The sequence below is a fragment of the Gossypium raimondii genome, chromosome 6, assembly GCF_025698545.1.
Source record: "Gossypium raimondii isolate GPD5lz chromosome 6, ASM2569854v1, whole genome shotgun sequence".
Classification (NCBI taxonomy): Eukaryota; Viridiplantae; Streptophyta; class Magnoliopsida; order Malvales; family Malvaceae; genus Gossypium; species Gossypium raimondii.
In genome coordinates this window covers 51,965,004-51,984,085 of record NC_068570.1, presented here as the reverse complement: position 1 = coordinate 51,984,085, position 19,082 = coordinate 51,965,004, and the positions used below count along the sequence as shown (strand labels likewise).

The window sequence follows — 19,082 nt, the reverse complement described above, 5'->3', positions numbered from 1 at the left end:
TAATAATTGATGACCTGTTCCTCCTTCCACATGTTCCTGCACCTCTTACTCACCAAATTGTATAAAAAACATAGAGATGACATTGTAGTATCAAATTAAAGTTGTTCAAGGATGATGTTAGCTATCCATATCAAATAAAAATATTTACTTTAACATTTAAAGTCTGAGTTTGGCTCGACTGAATTTGTTGACTAATATAAAAGTATTATAGTAGGCATAAAATAAATTGAGTTAATTTTCATAAATATGGACAGGTTTGAGCAAAATTTGTTACCCATATTTCAAACCGAATTTAAACAAATATGGAATTTATTAATATGTTTGTGAACACCTCTGCAAACAACAAAACAATTCTATCTCTATAACTTCATCATGCTGAGTTTTTATATAAAAAAGAAAAAGAAATTATAAAGGGAAAATCATAGAAATTCAAGATTCACATTCACATAAAAATCCCTCCTAAATTGATATTCATCCACTGAAAAACCAGTCCATGCATATCTTACTCATTTCCACGTGAAAATAAACAGCAACATATCTGCAATTATCCAATAAGTATATTAATATTACAAAAAAAAAAAACCCATTACGAGTGAATATTAAACTTGAAAAATGAACTTCGACAAGCATACTTAAAACTCGAGCTTCAATATTCAAAGCCTGAATCTTACTCGTTTTCAAGTTTATGATAAAATATTTTTCTTTTCTTTTATATATTATATATATTATATCATATTAAATTAAATATACTATAATATAAACACATATATTAAAAGACAAGATACTATTTTTATGAAATTTAATAAAAAAATATAATGATAGTAAAATATATAACTAATAAATATTAAATAACAAGCCTAAATCAGCTTGGGTTAGCTATTTTATATATATGGATAAATTTGAATAAAAGTTAAAGTTCATATTTTAGATTAGAGTTAGACTTAACAACTGTGTATGTTATTGATACCATGTATTAATCCGACCCAAACTCGACTCATGAACATTTCTAATCAAGAATTTAAGACGTGAATCATTTTTATTAAGACTATTGTTATGTATCTAAAATATAATAAAATCATAAACAGGTAAACACATATGTCATTTTAGCAGTTACTTTTAAAGTTTCATAACAATCCTATTAGTAAAATTACTTTCTCCGCATCCGAACCTTTCCAGAAATGTTGTGTTGTTTTTGATAAAATTATTGGGATATAGCTTTAAATTAAAAATAATTATTTAAAAAATAAAAATAAATTACACTCAATCCTTCAAATATCGGTCAAGGTATCACGGAGACCTTTATACTAATAGTTGAATTGTATTTTACCTCGTTAACAAAAGTATGGACAAATTAATCTTTGTACGTTGGATCAAAAAGCAAACAGGTCATTCTGTTAAAAATTAGTCATTGTATGTCAATATGAGGCAAGCATGACACTCCATGTGTAACTCTACGGTTATTCTATCAGTTATGCCAGTTTTTAATAGTAGAAATGAAAGAAATTTTTAATAAAAATAATCAGTTTGCTCTTTGATTTAACGTATAAAAATTAATTTACCAGTTTTTGAAATAAAGGGACAAAATAGAATATAACTTCTAGTTTTAACATACTCCATTATACTTTTACCTTCAAATATCATTCATATATTAGATACGATATTGTTTGAAAGAAATTGTAGAAGTGATAGTACCTTTAACTTAGAGTAATTCATGGTTTTAACTTCCGGAGCCACGGTTTGATAATTGGATGAGGGGGCTGCTTGCTTCTCCTTCAATCGGTTAAATATTACTGTAAACCCTTCTCCCGATGTGGGATCTGTTTCATCCCATTCCCCAAATTTTGGAACTGATGGTGTTCTATGATGCTGTTCTCATCCAATCCAAAAAAACCATCACATTAATCTTCATAATTTACTACTTATGCTATTAATCTGTTTTTACTCGGCCAAGAACATGGTAATTATGTGTCAGGCATACTTACTTTATTACCATCAAGTTGATGGTTCCCAGTTCTTTGTGATTGTCCTGAGACAGATGCAGAGAAGGCACTTCCACCAGGCCGACCATTCTTTTGACCCGAGTTTCGACGTCGATGATTCGAAGGCAGAATCGAACGGTCCGATCCGGTGTTGTTTTCGGATTCCAGTGCTGTGTTCCGTTGCCTTCTTGCGCTCTTTTGATGATCATAAGAAGAACCATCTTTATTAGCAGCATTCTGATGGTGTTTATCGGCCGTGACCGGCACGGACCGGCCATCGTAGTTGCTTTCCGGGCCTCCCCTCGTATACATGAGGGCCTCAGGATTCTCCTCAGGGTCATTAGGGTTCATCCTTATGCCAGCTTTCTCTTTGCGAGCATTCTCAAAGTAGGTTGTATATGGTAGATCACCATTGTCCCAGTCACCAAATTTTGGAACATGAGAACGCTGTAACAAACCATACAAGTCACCATTACTACAGCATCATAAATGACAATGGAGATGATGTTGATATGAACTTACCAGCTTTGCTTCAGACATATCTTATTGTTGCTTTAGAGGAGACGTAGTTTTTTTTTGTTTTTTTTTGTTTTGGGGGGTGGAGATGGGATAAATATGATCTCAAATGATCATAATAACAAACCCAATAAATTAAAATAAACAACTTCAACTGTATATTCTGAAAGATTGTAACTTTACAACTTTTAGACAGAGATGAGAAGAACATGAAATCAATAAAATGTCTTGAAAGTTGTATTTATAATGTAACCCCACCTACAAGAGCCACTGCTTTAATGGATGTTGAATGAGTTGGTTGGTTTTTTTAACAAGAAGATCAAATCATACACAACTAAACTGCATTAATTAGAGACAGCTTCACAATATCAAAGAAAAATCATGATAGAGGGAAAAAGAAAAGCTTACAGCCATTGATGATGACATGAGAGTGTAATATAGAAGATTGTTGTTTCAGATTATCGAGGGAAAACCAATGAAGGAGTCGAGTATAAAAAAAGAAGAAGAAAAAATTGACATTTTAACGGAAAGTTAGTGAGTTTTGACCTGCGGAAAATCCGAGGAGTAAAAGCCTTGCCTGATTCAGACAATGATTCGATAGTATCAACGTAGTTAAGCCAAATAATCAGTAATTCTTCTAAGTTTTGGATTGTTTAAGAAAAAGGATATTTTGTTAACAAGGCTTACTCGATTCCATCTTTGAACACTCTTATGTTTTATATCCAATTTCTTTTAGAAAAGATAAACTATCAAAATAGTTATTTTTGTTTATTTCAGGTTACATTTTAGTTACTTATGTTTGAAATGTTATGTTTTAGTCACTTACGTTAACGTGTTGTAATATTTTAGCCACTGAGCTGTTCATTGCCGTTAACGGTATAAAAGTAAGCTGACATGACACTTTAAATCATCATTTCAAACAAAAATTTCAAGTTAAATTATACAATTGATCCCTATATTTTTTTTGTTTTGAGCAATTTGATTTTTTCCTTTTATGTTACTCTCCCTTTTTTTTTTTCATTCTCTTCTGCTTCTCTCTCTGTTTTCCTTCTTTCTCCATCTCTTTTAATGTAGTTTTTTTATGTTTTTCATTTGTTAAAACTAAAGGGAAGAAGAAAAGGAAAATAAATAAATAAAAAGAAAAAAATTAATTGTTCAAAAAAATAAATATATAGGGACTAGTTTTAACAAATGGAATACGTAAAAAAAATTACGTTAAAAGAGATGGAGAAGGGAGAAAAATAGAGAGAGAAGCAGAAAAGAAAGAAAAAAAAGGAAAGTTAAAAGAACATAAAAAAAATTAAATTGTTCAAAACAAAAAATAAATATGGGGACCAATTGTATAATTTAACCTAAAATTTCTGTTTGAAATGATGATTTAACGTGCCACGTCAGCTTACCGTTATACAATTAACAGCTCAGTGACTAAAATGTTACAACACGTTAACGTAAGTAACTAAAACGTAACATTTTAAACATAAGTGGCTAAAATGTAACGTGAAGTAAACAAAAGTGATTATTTTGACAGTTTACCCTTTCGAAAATTCATTCTCAATATTTTGGGATTTTTCACTTCAATCCCTAACCTTTTTTTTATTTCAATCTCACTCTCATAGTTTCAAACTTCACAGATTCCGTCAGTCAACTGACGCAGTGCCAAATAAGCAGATAAGTTGGGAATGTTTTTCTTAAAGGAATTAAAAAAATAGTAAACAAAACCTTTAAAAGTGACATCTTGAGTTGTAAACCCCCAATGAAATTTTGTCTATCATACTTAACCTTATATTTTCAACAAATGACGAACTAGTGGAAGCTTGTTTTGACATTCAGAAACCACAAACAGGGGTGGGTAAGGGAAATTGAGGTGGGTTCAGGAAAGGAGCAGATATCATGGATTGAGAAAGAGAAGGCACAAGCAACTCTGCCATTTCAGTAGCCGCTCTGTTTTTGAAATGGTGTTATATTTGAGTCATTTGTTGCTCATGGGATTTCGTATGTTGCTAACCCAAAAACAGAAATAAAATTACCACTAAATTGAATTAAAATCAATACATTCTAGCCATCAGCATCAAAATTACCACACAGACTTATAGTTTATTTTTTCCAAGATCAGTAACTTGTTATCATTGTTTAATCAGTAGGGTTAAGCATCTTACCGGCTAGTGAATAGACTGTTATTCTTTCTCTAGAAACGGAAGAAAGCTTCAAGAAAAATGAAATTGAAGGTAGTCACCGAGAAAAAAAAAGTAAAAATACAAAATGAGAGGAGACCGGTCAAAAACTACTATGATATGCTTTAAAATATGTAGGTAAAAGAGGAAATCGAGAGAGAGAAATTTTTTTTCATAATTTTCATATTCTACTTACACTGGTTTAAAAGGACAAAAGAAGAAAACAATGAAACAAACAAACAAAATAACGGTTCCAAAGTTGGTTATTACATAAGCTGACTTAGACTAAACGCTCCGTTCCATTAAGTTCCAAAACACTCCGTCTAAACTAAAACTCTAATGCGCCCCATTTCACTTATAGCCAAAATGCACAGTTTCTACTGTTTAACTTTTAAGCTCATAACAATTACTCCCCCTTTGAAACAAACCTTGTCCCCAAGGATCGAAATTTGGAAACTTGGCTTTGATCTGCTCGAGAGATTCCCATGTGGCATCCTCAGAAAATATATTGGCCCATTTTACCAGAACCTCAGTAACTGCTAAACGCCCTTTTCGTACCATGCGGCGGTCCAAGATCCGAGCTGGTTCTTTGATCCATGCTTCACTAACATCTACAACAGACAACACATTCTGCATAGGAACTTCTCCTATATGCTTTTTAAGTTGGGAGACATGAAAGGTGGGATGCACTTTAGAATTAGAAGGAAGCTGTAGCCTGTAAGCAACTTTTCCCACCCGAGCTATTACTGGAAAAGGTCCAAAATACTTGGGAGATAGCTTCTAGTTCCATCTTTTTTAAACCGAGTGTTGCCTATATAGTTGTAGTATTAGGTAGACCAAACCACCTTCCTCAAATTGTCTTTCAGTTCTATGTTTATCACCCTGTTGTTTCATTCACTCATAGGCTTTCTTTAAATGGAATTGCACCATCTTCCTAGCAGCCCTCCTTTGTTGCAAGGTCCTATCAACCATAATTATAGGAGAAGCTCCTGCCAAATAGGGTACATGATGTGGGGGAAGATGACCATAGAGTGCTTCATATTGGGTGGTACGAATGGCTGAATGATGAGTGGAGTTGTACATCCATTTTGCTAAAGGAAGCCAAAAGAGCCAATCACCAGGCTTCTCTCCAGTCATGCATCTCAAATATCCCTCCAAGCATCTGTTTAGTACTTTTGTTTGCCCATCAGTTTCAAGGTGATATGCAATAGAGAGATGCAACTTAGTTCCCACCCTCTTAAAAAGGTCCTGCCAGAAATTGCTGACAAATATTCTATCTCTGTTTGAGATTATAGAGTCAGGAAGGCCATGCAACTTGAAGATATGATTCAAGTATTTCTGAGCCATAATCATGGCTATATAGGGATGGGATAAGGCTAAGAAGTGTACAAATTTAGTAAGATGATCAATCACAACCAAAATCACAAATTTCCCTTTGAAGTTTGAAAGTTCCTTGATGAAATCCATGCTAATAGAAGACCATGCCCTGTCTGGTATTGGTAGTGGCTGTAGCAATCCTGGTTTGGCTAGAGTCTCATCATATTTTCATTTTTGGCATGTGGGACATTCTTTAATCCATGCCTTAACATCTTTAGACATCCCCTTCTACTACAGTAAAGAAGTCATTTGATTTCTGGAAGCAGCAACACCAGAATGACCTCTAATAGCACTAGCATGAAAATGCTGGAAGATGGCCCCCCTAATTTCCTTATCATTTTCTATCACTATCTTCCCTTTTCTTCTTAGGAACTTCCCATCCCATGCATACTTGGGGTTTAGTGATGACTAATTTTTGACTTTTGCACACAATTTATGCAATTTAAGATCAGAAAGATAGAGGGCTTATACCTTGCTTAGCAACACAGAAACCATAGTGACTCTTGTCAATTACCACAGTTGACCAGTAGTGATAGACTTTACTCTCGAGAGTGCATCAGCTGCAACATTGTTTGAACCTTTTCTGTAAACAATTCCATAATCGTATCCCAATATTTTTGCCACCCATCTTTGTTGAAAAGGGGTGATGGCTTGTTGGTCAGACAAAAACCTCAAGCTTTAATGATCTGTTCTGATTTTGAAGTGTCTCCCTACCAAGTAGGCACGTTATTTCTTGACTGGCAATAGCACAACCAACATTTCCTTCTAATAAATTGATAGAGTCTGGTGTCTTACCCTCAATCCTTTGCTGAAAAAGGCTATGGGTTTGCCCTATTGCTAAAGCAAAGCTCTTACCCCTAAACCTGAAGCATCTGTATCCACCAAGAATTCCATTTGAAAATTGGGCAAAGTAAGTACAAAGGCTGAACAAAGGGCCTCCTTAAGTTGTTGGAAAGCTGAAGTGGTTTGCTCATCCCACTTCCATGTATTCTTTTTTTAGAAGATTTGTGAATTGCCTAGATAGGAGACCATGGTTCTTAATAAATCGCCTATAATAGCCAGTAAGACCTAAGAAACTCCTTAAGTCCTTGATACAAGTAGGTGTTGGCTAGTTTGCTATACATTTTACCTTGTCTTTGTCCATAGCCACAGTTCCATTAGCTATTACATACCCCAAATACTCTACTTGCTCGATGCCAAAAGAACACTTACTTTTCTTGACATAGAGTTGATGCTGCCGTAGTATCTTAAAAATTGCTTTAAGATGCTCCAAAAGATCACTCAAATTTACAAAGAACACCAAAATATCATAAAAAACCAAAACTTTTTTTCACAAGAGCTGCTTGAAAATGACATTCATGAGTGCTTGGAAAGTTGAGGGAGCATTAGTGAGGCCAAAGGGCATCACTAGAAACTCATAATTCCCTTCATGAGTTTTGAAGGTAGTTTTGTGGATATTAGCTTCATGCATTCTTACTTGGTGATATCCTCATCGAAGATCCAGTTTTGAGAAAATTCGAGCATGGTTTAACTCATCTAATAGTTCTTCAATAATGGGCATAGGGAACCTGTCTTTAATAGTCAACTAATTTAGCTGCCTATAATCCATGCAAAGCCTTTAGCTGTTATCTTTTTTCTTCACCATCACTATTTGAGAAGTAAAAGAACTTGTGCTATCCCTAACCACCCCTGTGTGCAACTTCTCCTAGATGATCTTTTTCATCTCTGACTTTTAGACAGTAGGATATCTGAAGGGTTTAATTTTAACCACTACACTTTCATCTTGCAAAGGAATTCTATGATTTTGGAGTTTTGGTGGTGGTAAGCTAGTAGGAATGCCAAAAATATTAGCAAATTCTTTGAGGAGCTTTTGTAAATCTCTATGTACAGATGGAGAGGATGTGGGTATTGCAAGTTGAGCTGTAAAAACCATGAGTATGGTGCAAAGGCATAGAAGCTGATTAGCCATAGAAAGTCCCTTATTAGATTGACTTGTTGACATGATTTGTATACTACCAGGTAGAATTCCTTTTAGAATGCACAAACCTTTACCTTGACTAAACTGTATTGTCAAAGAGTTAAAGTTCCAAGTGGTGGATCCCAAAAAAAGTAACCATTGTATCCCTTGAACCATATCGTAGCCCTTTAGTTCCAACAACATGAAGTCTGTGACAAACTTGAACCCTTGAGTTCTCCATTGAACATTCGTGCAAGTTCTCTTGGTCATTAAGTTCCTTCCATCTGCCACTATCACTTTGAACTGCTTCTGCTGACAGATAGGTAATGACAGCTTACTCACAAACTTGAAATCCATAAAATTATGAATACTGGCCGAATCCACCAAGACAATGGCCTTAGCAGTTCTTAATAGAGCTTCAAACCTCATAGTGTATGGGAATTGGGATCCTTTTATGGCATGCAAGGATACCACCAGGTTTTGAGGTTGTTCATCAAGGTGAGGATCATCTAGATGTTCAGTGCATTCTTGGAATTCCTCACCATCTCCATTAGATTGTGTGTCAATCAAAACTTGATATAGCTGCCCTTTTACACACTTGTGGTGATACGAACTCGCTCAAGGTCTCAATCGAACCCATTCGTGACCAAATCGAGTTACCAGCCGGACCGATCACTCGAGCTCTAGCCAAGCAATTCCAAGGAGTAATTTCGGCTTTTGTTGCACGAGCTTGGGAGGAGGCTTCAATTGGACTCGTCAATCAAGTTTGGGATGGTTCAACAAGTGCTCAATGCAATTTAATCCAAGCCGAATTCAGCCTAGCTAATTAATTAGCTACTGAATAAGACTTAAACATTATTAGTTATTTTGGTCTTATTAACTATGCTTAATTTCCTACAGCTTTATTACATGTCTGAGTGTTTTGTTGTTTAAGTCTATTAATTGTGTCATTGTTTGTTTAGCATTAATATTGTCCTAGTATTTTACTTTGATTTATGTCTATTAAGTATGTTCTAATTAGGATAGCATCAATGCATGTTTTGAGTCATACTTATTAAATATGTTATAATTCGGACAGACTTAATGCATGTTAGCAAGTCAGATTTCTTAATTGTGTCTTAGATTAGTACATATTTAATTTGGTGTTTAGTTTGTCTTATTGATACTTTTAATCAAGTGTTTATTTTGTCTTAACAGGTTATTTAATATGCGGCTGGACATTCATGTATTTTCCAGGTTCATTGAAACATATTTAAAAGGGACATTGCTCCCGATTGTGCATGCACTTTAGAGCTGATGAATCCATTCTTCAAGGTGACTATTCGGCAAGGGAATGAACTTCAAAGATCTATGCATCAAATTCATGAACCAACAATCTCATTATGGCGTCATTAATGGAAATGCATGTCCCATGCATTATACATTTGGTCAAAGGGGATGGAGAGGAATTAAAGCTGGCCAATTCATGGAACATGGAGTTTCTTCATGGCTAAGCATGCAAGCACGTCCAAGGGGAAAGAATTCAGCAATTAATACGGCACAATGAAAGGTAACATGCATGAACATCATGGAGGATGAATCTGCAAGATGCATATAACTAGTTCATGAACCTACATGCCATTAAAGCACCTATTTATGAGAATGCATGTTCCATACAAGTGTATGAACGACCCAAGGAGATGAATGAGACTTTTGGTGGTCATACAAGGCACTTGAAGCTTTCTTCTATGCTAAGAATTCATGCACAGCAAAGGGAGGAAGAATGTGACTCTTCAAGTTAAAGTTCATGCATGAATATCATTCAATAAGGTGCATGAACATCCAAATACATGTCAATACAAGGGATGAACGTCCATGAAACAACAAAGGGGAGTGAACAACCATTTATATGCATTTAAGGGAGCTTATGAATCATTCAGTTCATTGTATGGTTTGTGTACATGAACTACATTAATGGCTAACTGTTGGCTATTCATCTTTTTTTATAGTTTCCTATAAATAGCTATTTGTAAACATTTGGAAGGTACTTAACTTTTGATCTTTTATGAAATATAGCATATTTGTGAGTTGTTCAACTCTCATTGTTCTTGGTGATTCGATCTGACTTATCTAGCTTGCTAGTGGCGTCATCCTATCTCCATTCTGAACTTATCACTCTTCGAATGTGGCGTTCACCATACATACCGATTGGTTTCTATCTTTCTAGATAGAAGGTCACGGTCCTATCTAGCTTTCCATTGTTCCCCTTGATAGCATATAAGATTCGGGTCTTTATTTGTTAATAGAGGTTCTTTCTTGCTAGTAAGTTTGTTTTCCCATCATTCCATCAACCTATATTTTATTTTCATTCTTTGTTTTAAACTATCTTCTTTAAATTATAGCCTTTTGTTAAACCAAAATGAAACTACCTAATTTATCGATTGGGCATTCAACGACTCAATTACACATCGTAAGTGAGTTTGTATCATGTGGCCAACATGATACTTGGCACCACACCAAAAGTACAACCCCTTTTGTTTCCTCTCATTCATCAAGGCAAGACTAATCCCTTTGGAGGACCCCTTTGTGGCACTAGGTCCATTGGCAGAAATAGTATTACTAAGCATTGAAATGGGTCTGCTATGAGTGATTGTTGTGGGGGTTGGTATTAGTTCGTATTTGTCACATACATCATACTTTACGATTTAGTCCTTTTGATTCCAAAAATCATTGTTTTCTTAACAATTCAACTAGCAAGCAAATTAATATAATATAAACTTAACAAGAATTAAAATAGTAACTTTCATATGAACTTACCTGGAAAAAACAACAACTAATAAGATGTCAAATACTAATTTGCAACTTTCCCTTTTCGCGGTTATCCTCTAACTGGTTTAAATCTCGATCTATATGATAATTCAATGCAATTTATCAATATAAAATACTTAATTTCATCCTATAATTTGCATATGAAAGTTTAAATTTTATTTTCAAAAATTCCTAAAGTTTTTCATTTTGTTCAATTTAGTCCCTAAAATCGAAATTGTTATAACTTTCAAATTTGAGATTTGATTCAAACTGATCTTAGTTTCATCCTTCTACAACCCTATATTATCTATGATTACAGAAATTTTATACCAATTTTGAAATATTTATACTTTAGTCCTTATGTTTAAAACTAACAATTCTTACTTTACAACTTAATCCTTTTTTATATCTAAGCATCAAATTTAACCAAATAACACAAATTTCATCAAACATTCATCAATGAAAACATTTAGAAACTTTAACAGTTTTGAAAAATAATACACGAGTTAATTAAATCAAGCACTCTTGATTTTAAAAACATAAAACCATAAAAAAGAGACTTAATTGGACTAACCAATTTTATTGCCAAAGTTGAAACCCTTAAAGTCGTTCCTCTTCTTCTTCCTTTAGGTTTCTGTCTATGAAAGAAAGAAAAGAAAATTGCATTGTCTTTTTTTATGTTATTATTATTTTTATTCATATTATAATATTTTAATTATAAAATTTACATTTTTAACTAAAATCTTACCAAATCTTGCACTAATATATAAAATTGCTTATTTTCCATTTTGGACCATGGTTTAATTACCACTTTAGTCCTATAGCAATTAAAATCTATATTGAGTGACTTTTACCACTTTTACAATTTAGTCATTATACCTTAATTAACTATACAATTGATAAAATTAAAGGATTAAACTTTAATTAAACTTTATAGTAACCTCTTAAATATTAAATACTATTATTTACAAACTTGAATATAAAAAATGAGGTTTTGAAACCATTATTCTCGATACCACTGAAAATCAAGCTGTTATAACTCTCCCCTTTAAGAAATTTTGTCCTCGAAACTTTTTTGTTAATTTAGTCATTCCAAAAAAATATTAATCAAATTGGTCACTCCACCATTAAATGGTAATTGAGTGCTAACCATGCATTTCACCCTACAATAATATGAGAAAATGTACCGTTAGTCTTTCTGTTACCACTTAATAATGGAGTGACCAATTTAATTAATTTCATTTTTGAAGTGACCAAATTAATAAAAAAAAATTGATTGACCAAAATAAGAACGACGACTCTTTAATTAGTTTAATTTGAAGTCAAAACTTTCGTTTAATATAATAATTAAATATATAAATTTTATCTAATAATAAATGTCTATATTTTTTAAAACAGATAATAAATGTATATATATTGGTAAATTACAATAACAAGGCAAAGTCCGAACAACAAACACGACTAGTGCAACTCAAACCTAGGCCACACTTGGGAAGGTGAGCACTCTTAACCATTAGGCTATCACATGAGATTCTAATAAATGTATACTTTAAATTATCAGATATATGAATTTCTAATTTAGATTTTATTTAAGTTTTAGTTTTCATCTGGACTTATATATATTTATATTAGTTTAATAAGAATGTATATTGGTTATCAACCATTTATATTTTATAATAATTAATTTTGACTATTAATATTATTATGTATATTATTTGTATTTGTAATTATAATTATGTTTATGGGTAAAAATATCATGAAGGCCCCTGTATTAAGTGTCAGATTGCATTTTGCTTTCTCTATTAAAAAAAATGAGCAAATTAGTCTTTGTACATTAGATCAAAGAGCAAATTGGTCATTTTTGTTAAAATTTCACTCATTTCTACTATTAAAAACTAACATGGCTGACAGATGAACCAAACTGTAGCGTGCCATGTGTACCTCATGCTAACATATAGGGACTAGTTTTTAATAGTAGAAATGGATAAAATTTTTAATAGAAGACTAATTTACTCTTTGATCTAACGTATAGAAACTAATTTATCCATTTTTAATAGAGGAGTCAAAATGAAATTCAACTCCTAAAAAAACGTCTCCATAGTACTTTTATGACCACAATGTAAAAAGTTATCCAATGGCGTACCTAATAAATAATTGTTATAGTTTTGTTCAATAAAATTTATTTGCGTCACAGTGTCATGTAATCCAAAATTTTATAAATAATTAAAAGAATCCCGACTTTTTATAAAAATATCCAAAAATTTTGATTATTTATGAAAATGATCCACTTTGAAAATTATGTACGTAAATGATCCATTTTGAAAAGTAAACATTGGTGATGTCATTGCTATTGGCGTCACCACCTCCAATTTATTTTTAAAAAAATAGTTTTTTTGGATGCCGCCATTGTCATTGGCGACATCGGACTGAAATATAATTATATAAAACGTTCAGGGACCTAATGAAGCAATTACCTTTTTAGATTGAGTGAAAAAAGCGGTGGCGCCATTCGTCCTAGCGACACCAATTTCTAATTGCATGTTAGGTTTGTCCCCTTTTAAAATTAAAATTAAATTTTGCATTAAAAATATAAAAATAACAAAAATAAACCCTTTTCAAATTTTATTATTATTTGATCAATAAACTTAAAAAGCTATATAAAATTTAAACTACTCAAATATATCGCTAAAAGATTTCCTCAAGTTTTAAATAATAACTTTTTACTTGAGAAAAATTCTTGAGGGATATATTTGGTTAATTTAAATAAGAATTTTCTATAGATTTTTAAATTTATTTATTTTATACAATTTCACCATTAGATCTCTGAACGTTTTATATAATTATACTTCAGGAGCGACATTCAATTTTTTTTTAAATTGCAGGTGGTAACACCAATGACAATGGCGTCATCGACGTTTATTGTTCAAAATAGATCATTTACGTACATAATTTTCAAAGTAAGTCATTTTCATAAATAATCAAAAGTTTTAGATATTTTTATAAAAAAGGCAAGAACCCCAATGAAAGGAGATGATCCGAAGATGTGAAATTCAAATCGGATCCATAAACTAATTTCTGTATTGGATTTAATTTTGGTTTATAAAAACAATAACGAGTTTTTGAAGGTTAATGGAATCCGGCTTTTCCAATTTCATATCGAAAAATGCAAGGTATGATAACTTTTTTCTTTTCTGGACTTGATTCTCTCATCGAACTATTGATTACAAGTTATATCTTAAATTACCAATTCCATTCATATGCACAGATTTTGTGATCCCTGAACTGTGACCAAGCATGCAGTCCTTCATTGTTTCTGTTATAGGGGGTGCTTTTCTTTTGTTTTCCTGTAATATAAGTTTATATGACCCTTTGGAAAAACCAAATTAATGAGAGAGAAAGCTGCAATTCTAATTGCATCTTTATCAGCTATTTGTTGTACTTCCAGTTGATCTCCTTTTTACTACCTGTTGGTGGTTTTCGACATGTGTTTTTCCTGAAAGTTAAGGTTAGCTCTGTTGGTGGTTTGATGATGGGGATTAGCTTATTACGTACAAGGCAAGAAACTTATTCCCTTTTGGGCTTCCCTATCTAGGATTACGGACAAATTGCTTTTTTTCAAGCTGTTGCTAGCATACATCTTGTAATTGATTTGCCATTATGCACAATGATTAAGCAAATTACTTGCTATTTGTTTTGACAAGGTCGCTTGCTTCATAAACTGTTATATTAGATGGGTCAAGTTCGCCCCAAGCCGAGAAAAAGAGTTATTTTGCATTGGCTAGTGCTATCAACTGATACAATCCTCAAGAAAAGGGTTGTTTTGTATTGGCTAGTATAATCCAATTGATGCAATCCCTGACTTAATGTTTCATATTGGCCTCTTGCTTCATGAACTTAAACCTAGAAAAGGGTTACTTTGACCTTGTAGGGCAAGAAAATTATGTTGTAAGGCACTTGGGTTGGTTTCAATTCCGAGCAACCCATACCATGCATTCCCTACTTGATGTTGGTATCGCCCAAACATCATCTGCAATATTTGTGATAAAAGCAGAATCTTGAAATTGATTGTTAATACTTTGGACAGGAACCCTTTGTGAACATTCCAGAGGAAACAATCCGGGAAGCATTGAATGTCGTTCTTGGTATTATAATACTTTGTTATTTGCAACCTTAATGGTTTCCTTATGTGTCATCTGCTTATATTTGGCCTCGTCTTCTTCCATGACAGATGTAAATAACCACCCACTACTAATCCATTGCAGACGAGGAAAGGTAATTTAATCCTTAGAACATTTCCAACTTTGCAATATTCGGCGTACGTTTTCAACACCAACTTATTTGTTTAGCAACATGATGCCATGCAGCACCGTACCGGTTGTCTTGTGGGATGCTTAAGAAAAATGCAGAGATGGTACCTCTCTTCCATTTTTGACGAATACCAGCGGTTCGCCGGTGCCAAAGCAAGAGTGTCTGACCAAAGGTTCATTGAGAGGTTCGATGTTTCATCTTCAAAGAGATAGCATAGCCAAACCAACCGGTTTAAACAACTTGATATATGTGTATGCTTTTCTTTCGATACTTTTTGAAGCATGCCATGGATGGATTAACTTTCTTTAATAAAATAATTTTCAACAGATTCAAAAACAAAAATTGAAGAAAAACCCAGAGAGGAAGAAAAAGAAAAAAAAAAGGGATTAAAAACTTAAAAAAGAAAGTGTGGACGAGCAACAATCAGACCGTCAATGGAGAAAAAATGACGACTGAAACGATATCTCGGCCATTGATTTTGATATACCTCAACGTTCTTCGTTATGAAGAGACAGATCTCGTATACTGCCTCCTCACACTTTTTAACCGAACAGAGGTTTCCTTCGAAAATAAAAACAAAAATATAAAAAGCAAAGCAATTCAACAGAGCAAGGAACAGTAAGGAACACCCAATACGCAGAAGGAGGAACAATTTAGGAAAGCAGAGCAGCTTTGGCTTTCAATTGATGGGATTTTATAGAGCAGGAACCCTAGACTTCAGTCATGGTGGGCATAAGGGTTATCTGATTGAGTGGCCAATGGATTCGACAAATTGGGATTTCTTGTAATTGGGCTTTCAATTACGACAAATTGGAATTTCTTGTAATTGGGCTTTCAATTACGACAAATTGGGATTTCATTTTAAATTATCAAATTAAATTAATTAATTAATCATGAATTATTAAATTCAAGTAATCAATTATGTTCCAAATTCATAATAGAATATTTAATTAAAGAACTTCATAATTTATTGAATTAATATATTTAATTCATCTATTTTCATTTAATAAAATATAATTAATAGACTTTTTCATGTAAAATTTAAATATTTTATTAAAATAATAGTTTAATTAAGATCATTTTATTTAATAAATTATAATTAATAGACTTACTTATATGAAATAGCTTTAATTTTACTTAAAATTTTAGACTATATATTGTTATAGAAAACTAATTTAATAATGTACTTTATAACTATAAATGTTGTTGTTATAAGTAAATATGGTAAGTAAATATACACAAATAGATGGAATGTATGTTTATGTACACTTGCTTGAATAAGTGTAATCAGTATGTTTATATGATAGAATCTTATGTTTAATTGTTAAATTAGAAATAATATGATGTTTGTTTTATGTCTTTGCTATTGAACCATGCATATTATAATAGTATGAAAATTGAATTGAAAGATCAAATTGAGTAGAATACAGGAATGAGTATTTTCGTTCTGTGATATGTGATGAATTGAAGGAAAAGACCATGGTTGGACCATGGCAACATGTGATATGTGATTTTCATATAAGACCATATCTGAGATATGGCACCGGCGTGCGATCTCGTATAAGACCATGTCTGGGACATGGCATCGACATCGATATGTGAGCTAGTGTAAGACCATGTCTGGGACATGGCATCGACATCGGTGTGTGAGCCAGTGTAAGACCATGTCTGGGACATGGCATTGGCATCATTGAGATTATGAGAGGCCCCATGTAAGACCATGTCTGGGACATGGCGTTGGCACCGAGATGAGAGGTCTCATGTAAGACCATATTTGGGACATGGCGTTGGCACCGAGATGAGAGGTCCCATATAAGACCATGTCTGGGACATGGCGTTGGCACCGAGATGAAAGGTCCCCCGTAAGACCATGTCTGGGACATGGCATGGGCACCGATATGAGAACTCCCATGTAAGACCATATCTGGGATATGTCATTGGCTGTACAGAAAACATCCCATGTAAGACTATGTCTGGGACATAGCTTTGGCATGTTATTATCAGAAAATAGACCTAAGTATCCTTAGTATTCCAAGTGATTCAACGGGATAGTTAAGAAATTATGTTACGTGAATGTTCAGGTAAAAGTACAATAAATAGATTCAAGTAAGTATAAAGATTAAGAATATTTCAGTTATCAGTTGAGAAAATAATTTCAGCAAGGAATGAGTAAGTTATAATCATGAGTTGTTTATGCAAGCAAGTAAGTAAACAAGTAAGAGAGTAAATAAAGAAGAAGTTAAATTTGATGAGACAAAATATTCAGGTATGATACCTAAAAGAATGTATGTATTAACTGGAAGTTTTTTTTACTGAGTGGAATAAAGTGAGGTTCGTGATAACAGAATTAGTCAGAGAAATGATAATTAAGTGGTAAAGATGTCTGTGTGTGAAGGTTACAGTCGAAATGAACATGATGATCTTTTTTGGATATTATATATATTCTTTTATCCTCAGAGATATGTATGTGTAATTGTTCAGTTCTGATAGAGTTCTTATGTTGTGAGAATGTTAGCTAATTATAATGTTAGACGAAAGCCCTGTTGGTCTGATCGGTTTATGACTGGTTATTGTTCTGTTTTACATGCATACTTAGAAAGTGTATTGTTTTGCTAAAAGAAATATTGTGCTGATGACTAAATTACAAAACATGTAAACGTGATATGTGAAGTACATGATATGGATTATTAGTAAATTACGGATGAATAATGAATTTTGAAATATAATTTATATATTAAAGATAGAGAAGATATAAATATACGAATTACTGGTACAAGGATTAAATTGTAAAGGATGTAAAAGCATTATGCGAAAAGTGTAAAAGTGATATGCATGCATGATATAATTTGCCCAAGTAGATGAGATTAGAACTACTAGGATGTTAGTGGTATATCATTAAAGGACCCTAGCACACTCTCAGATTAATAGCACGCTAGTGCTCTCCGATTATTAGCACATTTATGTTCTCTATATAACACTTTAGTGCTTTCTGTTTAATAATGCATAATAATGCACTTCCGTATCAGTTTCGTATATCCTAAGTGTTCTATCTAATCTACTGGGCCTCTACTAAAAAGAGAAGATAAATAATTTTCCCTACAAGGTAAAGGTTTACCTCTGATTCATGTTTGAAATATTGAATTAAAAATAAATTGTGAAATGAAAGGATAGAGAATGAATACAAATACTAAGCTCGGTAAATATGTGTAGAAGGGAGCTATAGAATTATAGAGATGATTTTAAGAAAACTAAATGAAGGAAGGACTTCTGGTTAAGTGGAAAGAGAGGAAATAAGAGCTTGATTAAGTAAAAAGAAGAATATTATTGAAAAAGAAGTACAAAATGATATAAAAACTAGAAATGTTAGTGATAAGAATGGATAGAAAAGGATAATTGAAAGAATATAGAAATGATGAAGTTCATGGTCAAAACAAAACAAGGAAATTTCGAGGACAAAATTTATTTTAAGGGGGGAGAAATGGAATACCCCGAAAATTACTACAGTAAGAAAGTAGGTATCTTGATAATAAAATAAGGAAATAAAGTGACAAAAAGGGAAATTTTAAGTTATGGCAACATTGGGAATTATATTATGACATATTAATTCAAAAAAGGATTAAATCGCAAAAGTGAAAAAAGTTTTGTTGCCTAAGAGTAAAAACTCAAAATTTGAGGGATTAAAGTGTAAATACAAAAAATTTGAAGGACCAATAGTGTAAATATTTTAAGGGTGGAATAATCTAGAAACTAAGGAAAATGGATGAATTAGGACCAAATTGAAAATGTGAAGAATTTTGAGGACTAAATCATAATTTTACCAAATTAAGTGATGACTCAAGGATGAAATTTTAAAGATTATAAAGGAAAAATGGTCAATTAGAAGAGAGAGAAATCTAGAAGATAATGATGATGTTGGAGATAATTTATATTAAATAAATAAATAAATATTAGTTTATTAATATTTTAATTTAATTTTTAAATGATATT

The 19,082-nt window shown here is 32.6% G+C and overlaps 2 protein-coding genes and 1 non-coding gene across 3 annotated transcripts; 1 reads left to right on the top strand and 2 right to left on the bottom strand.

Moving 5' to 3' along the window:
- Positions 1-291: 291 nt before the first annotated feature.
- On the bottom strand, positions 292-2,589 carry LOC105774743 (RPM1-interacting protein 4). The gene is made up of 4 exons (XM_012597307.2): positions 2,502-2,589; positions 1,983-2,426; positions 1,693-1,866; positions 292-538 (listed from the first exon to the last, which is right to left on the bottom strand). Exons 1-4 carry the CDS (start codon positions 2,517-2,519, stop codon positions 503-505), a joined length of 672 nt encoding a protein of 223 aa, XP_012452761.1. The 5' UTR covers positions 2,520-2,589; the 3' UTR covers positions 292-502.
- An 11,098-nt stretch (positions 2,590-13,687) lies between these two features.
- On the top strand, positions 13,688-15,307 carry LOC105773343 (probable tyrosine-protein phosphatase DSP4). The gene is made up of 5 exons (XM_052632073.1): positions 13,688-13,744; positions 13,892-13,957; positions 14,872-14,929; positions 15,016-15,059; positions 15,152-15,307. Exons 1-5 carry the CDS (start codon positions 13,688-13,690, stop codon positions 15,305-15,307), a joined length of 381 nt encoding a protein of 126 aa, XP_052488033.1.
- Positions 15,308-15,501: 194 nt separating this feature from the next.
- On the bottom strand, positions 15,502-15,638 carry LOC128042206 (small nucleolar RNA snoR111). The gene has a single exon (XR_008197411.1). It is a non-coding gene; the product is annotated as a small nucleolar RNA snoR111 (small nucleolar RNA).
- Positions 15,639-19,082: the final 3,444 nt, after the last annotated feature.

Bases quoted from the DNA above. Each gene is read 5' to 3' on its own strand.
- LOC105774743 (XM_012597307.2), bottom strand. The intron at 1,867-1,982 runs GTAAGTATGCCT...GGATGAGAACAG, and splicing joins ATCAACTTGATGGTAATAAA to CATCATAGAACACCATCAGT. The intron at 539-1,692 runs GTACTATCACTT...GGATAATTGCAG, and splicing joins TGAATTACTCTAAGTTAAAG to ATATGTTGCTGTTTATTTTC.
- LOC105773343 (XM_052632073.1), top strand. From the start codon at position 13,688: ATGGCGTCATCGACGTTTATTGTTCAAAATAGATCATTTACGTACATA. The intron at 13,745-13,891 runs GTAAGTCATTTT...TTGGTTTATAAA, and splicing joins TTACGTACATAATTTTCAAA to AACAATAACGAGTTTTTGAA. The intron at 14,930-15,015 runs GTATTATAATAC...CTTCCATGACAG, and splicing joins AGCATTGAATGTCGTTCTTG to ATGTAAATAACCACCCACTA.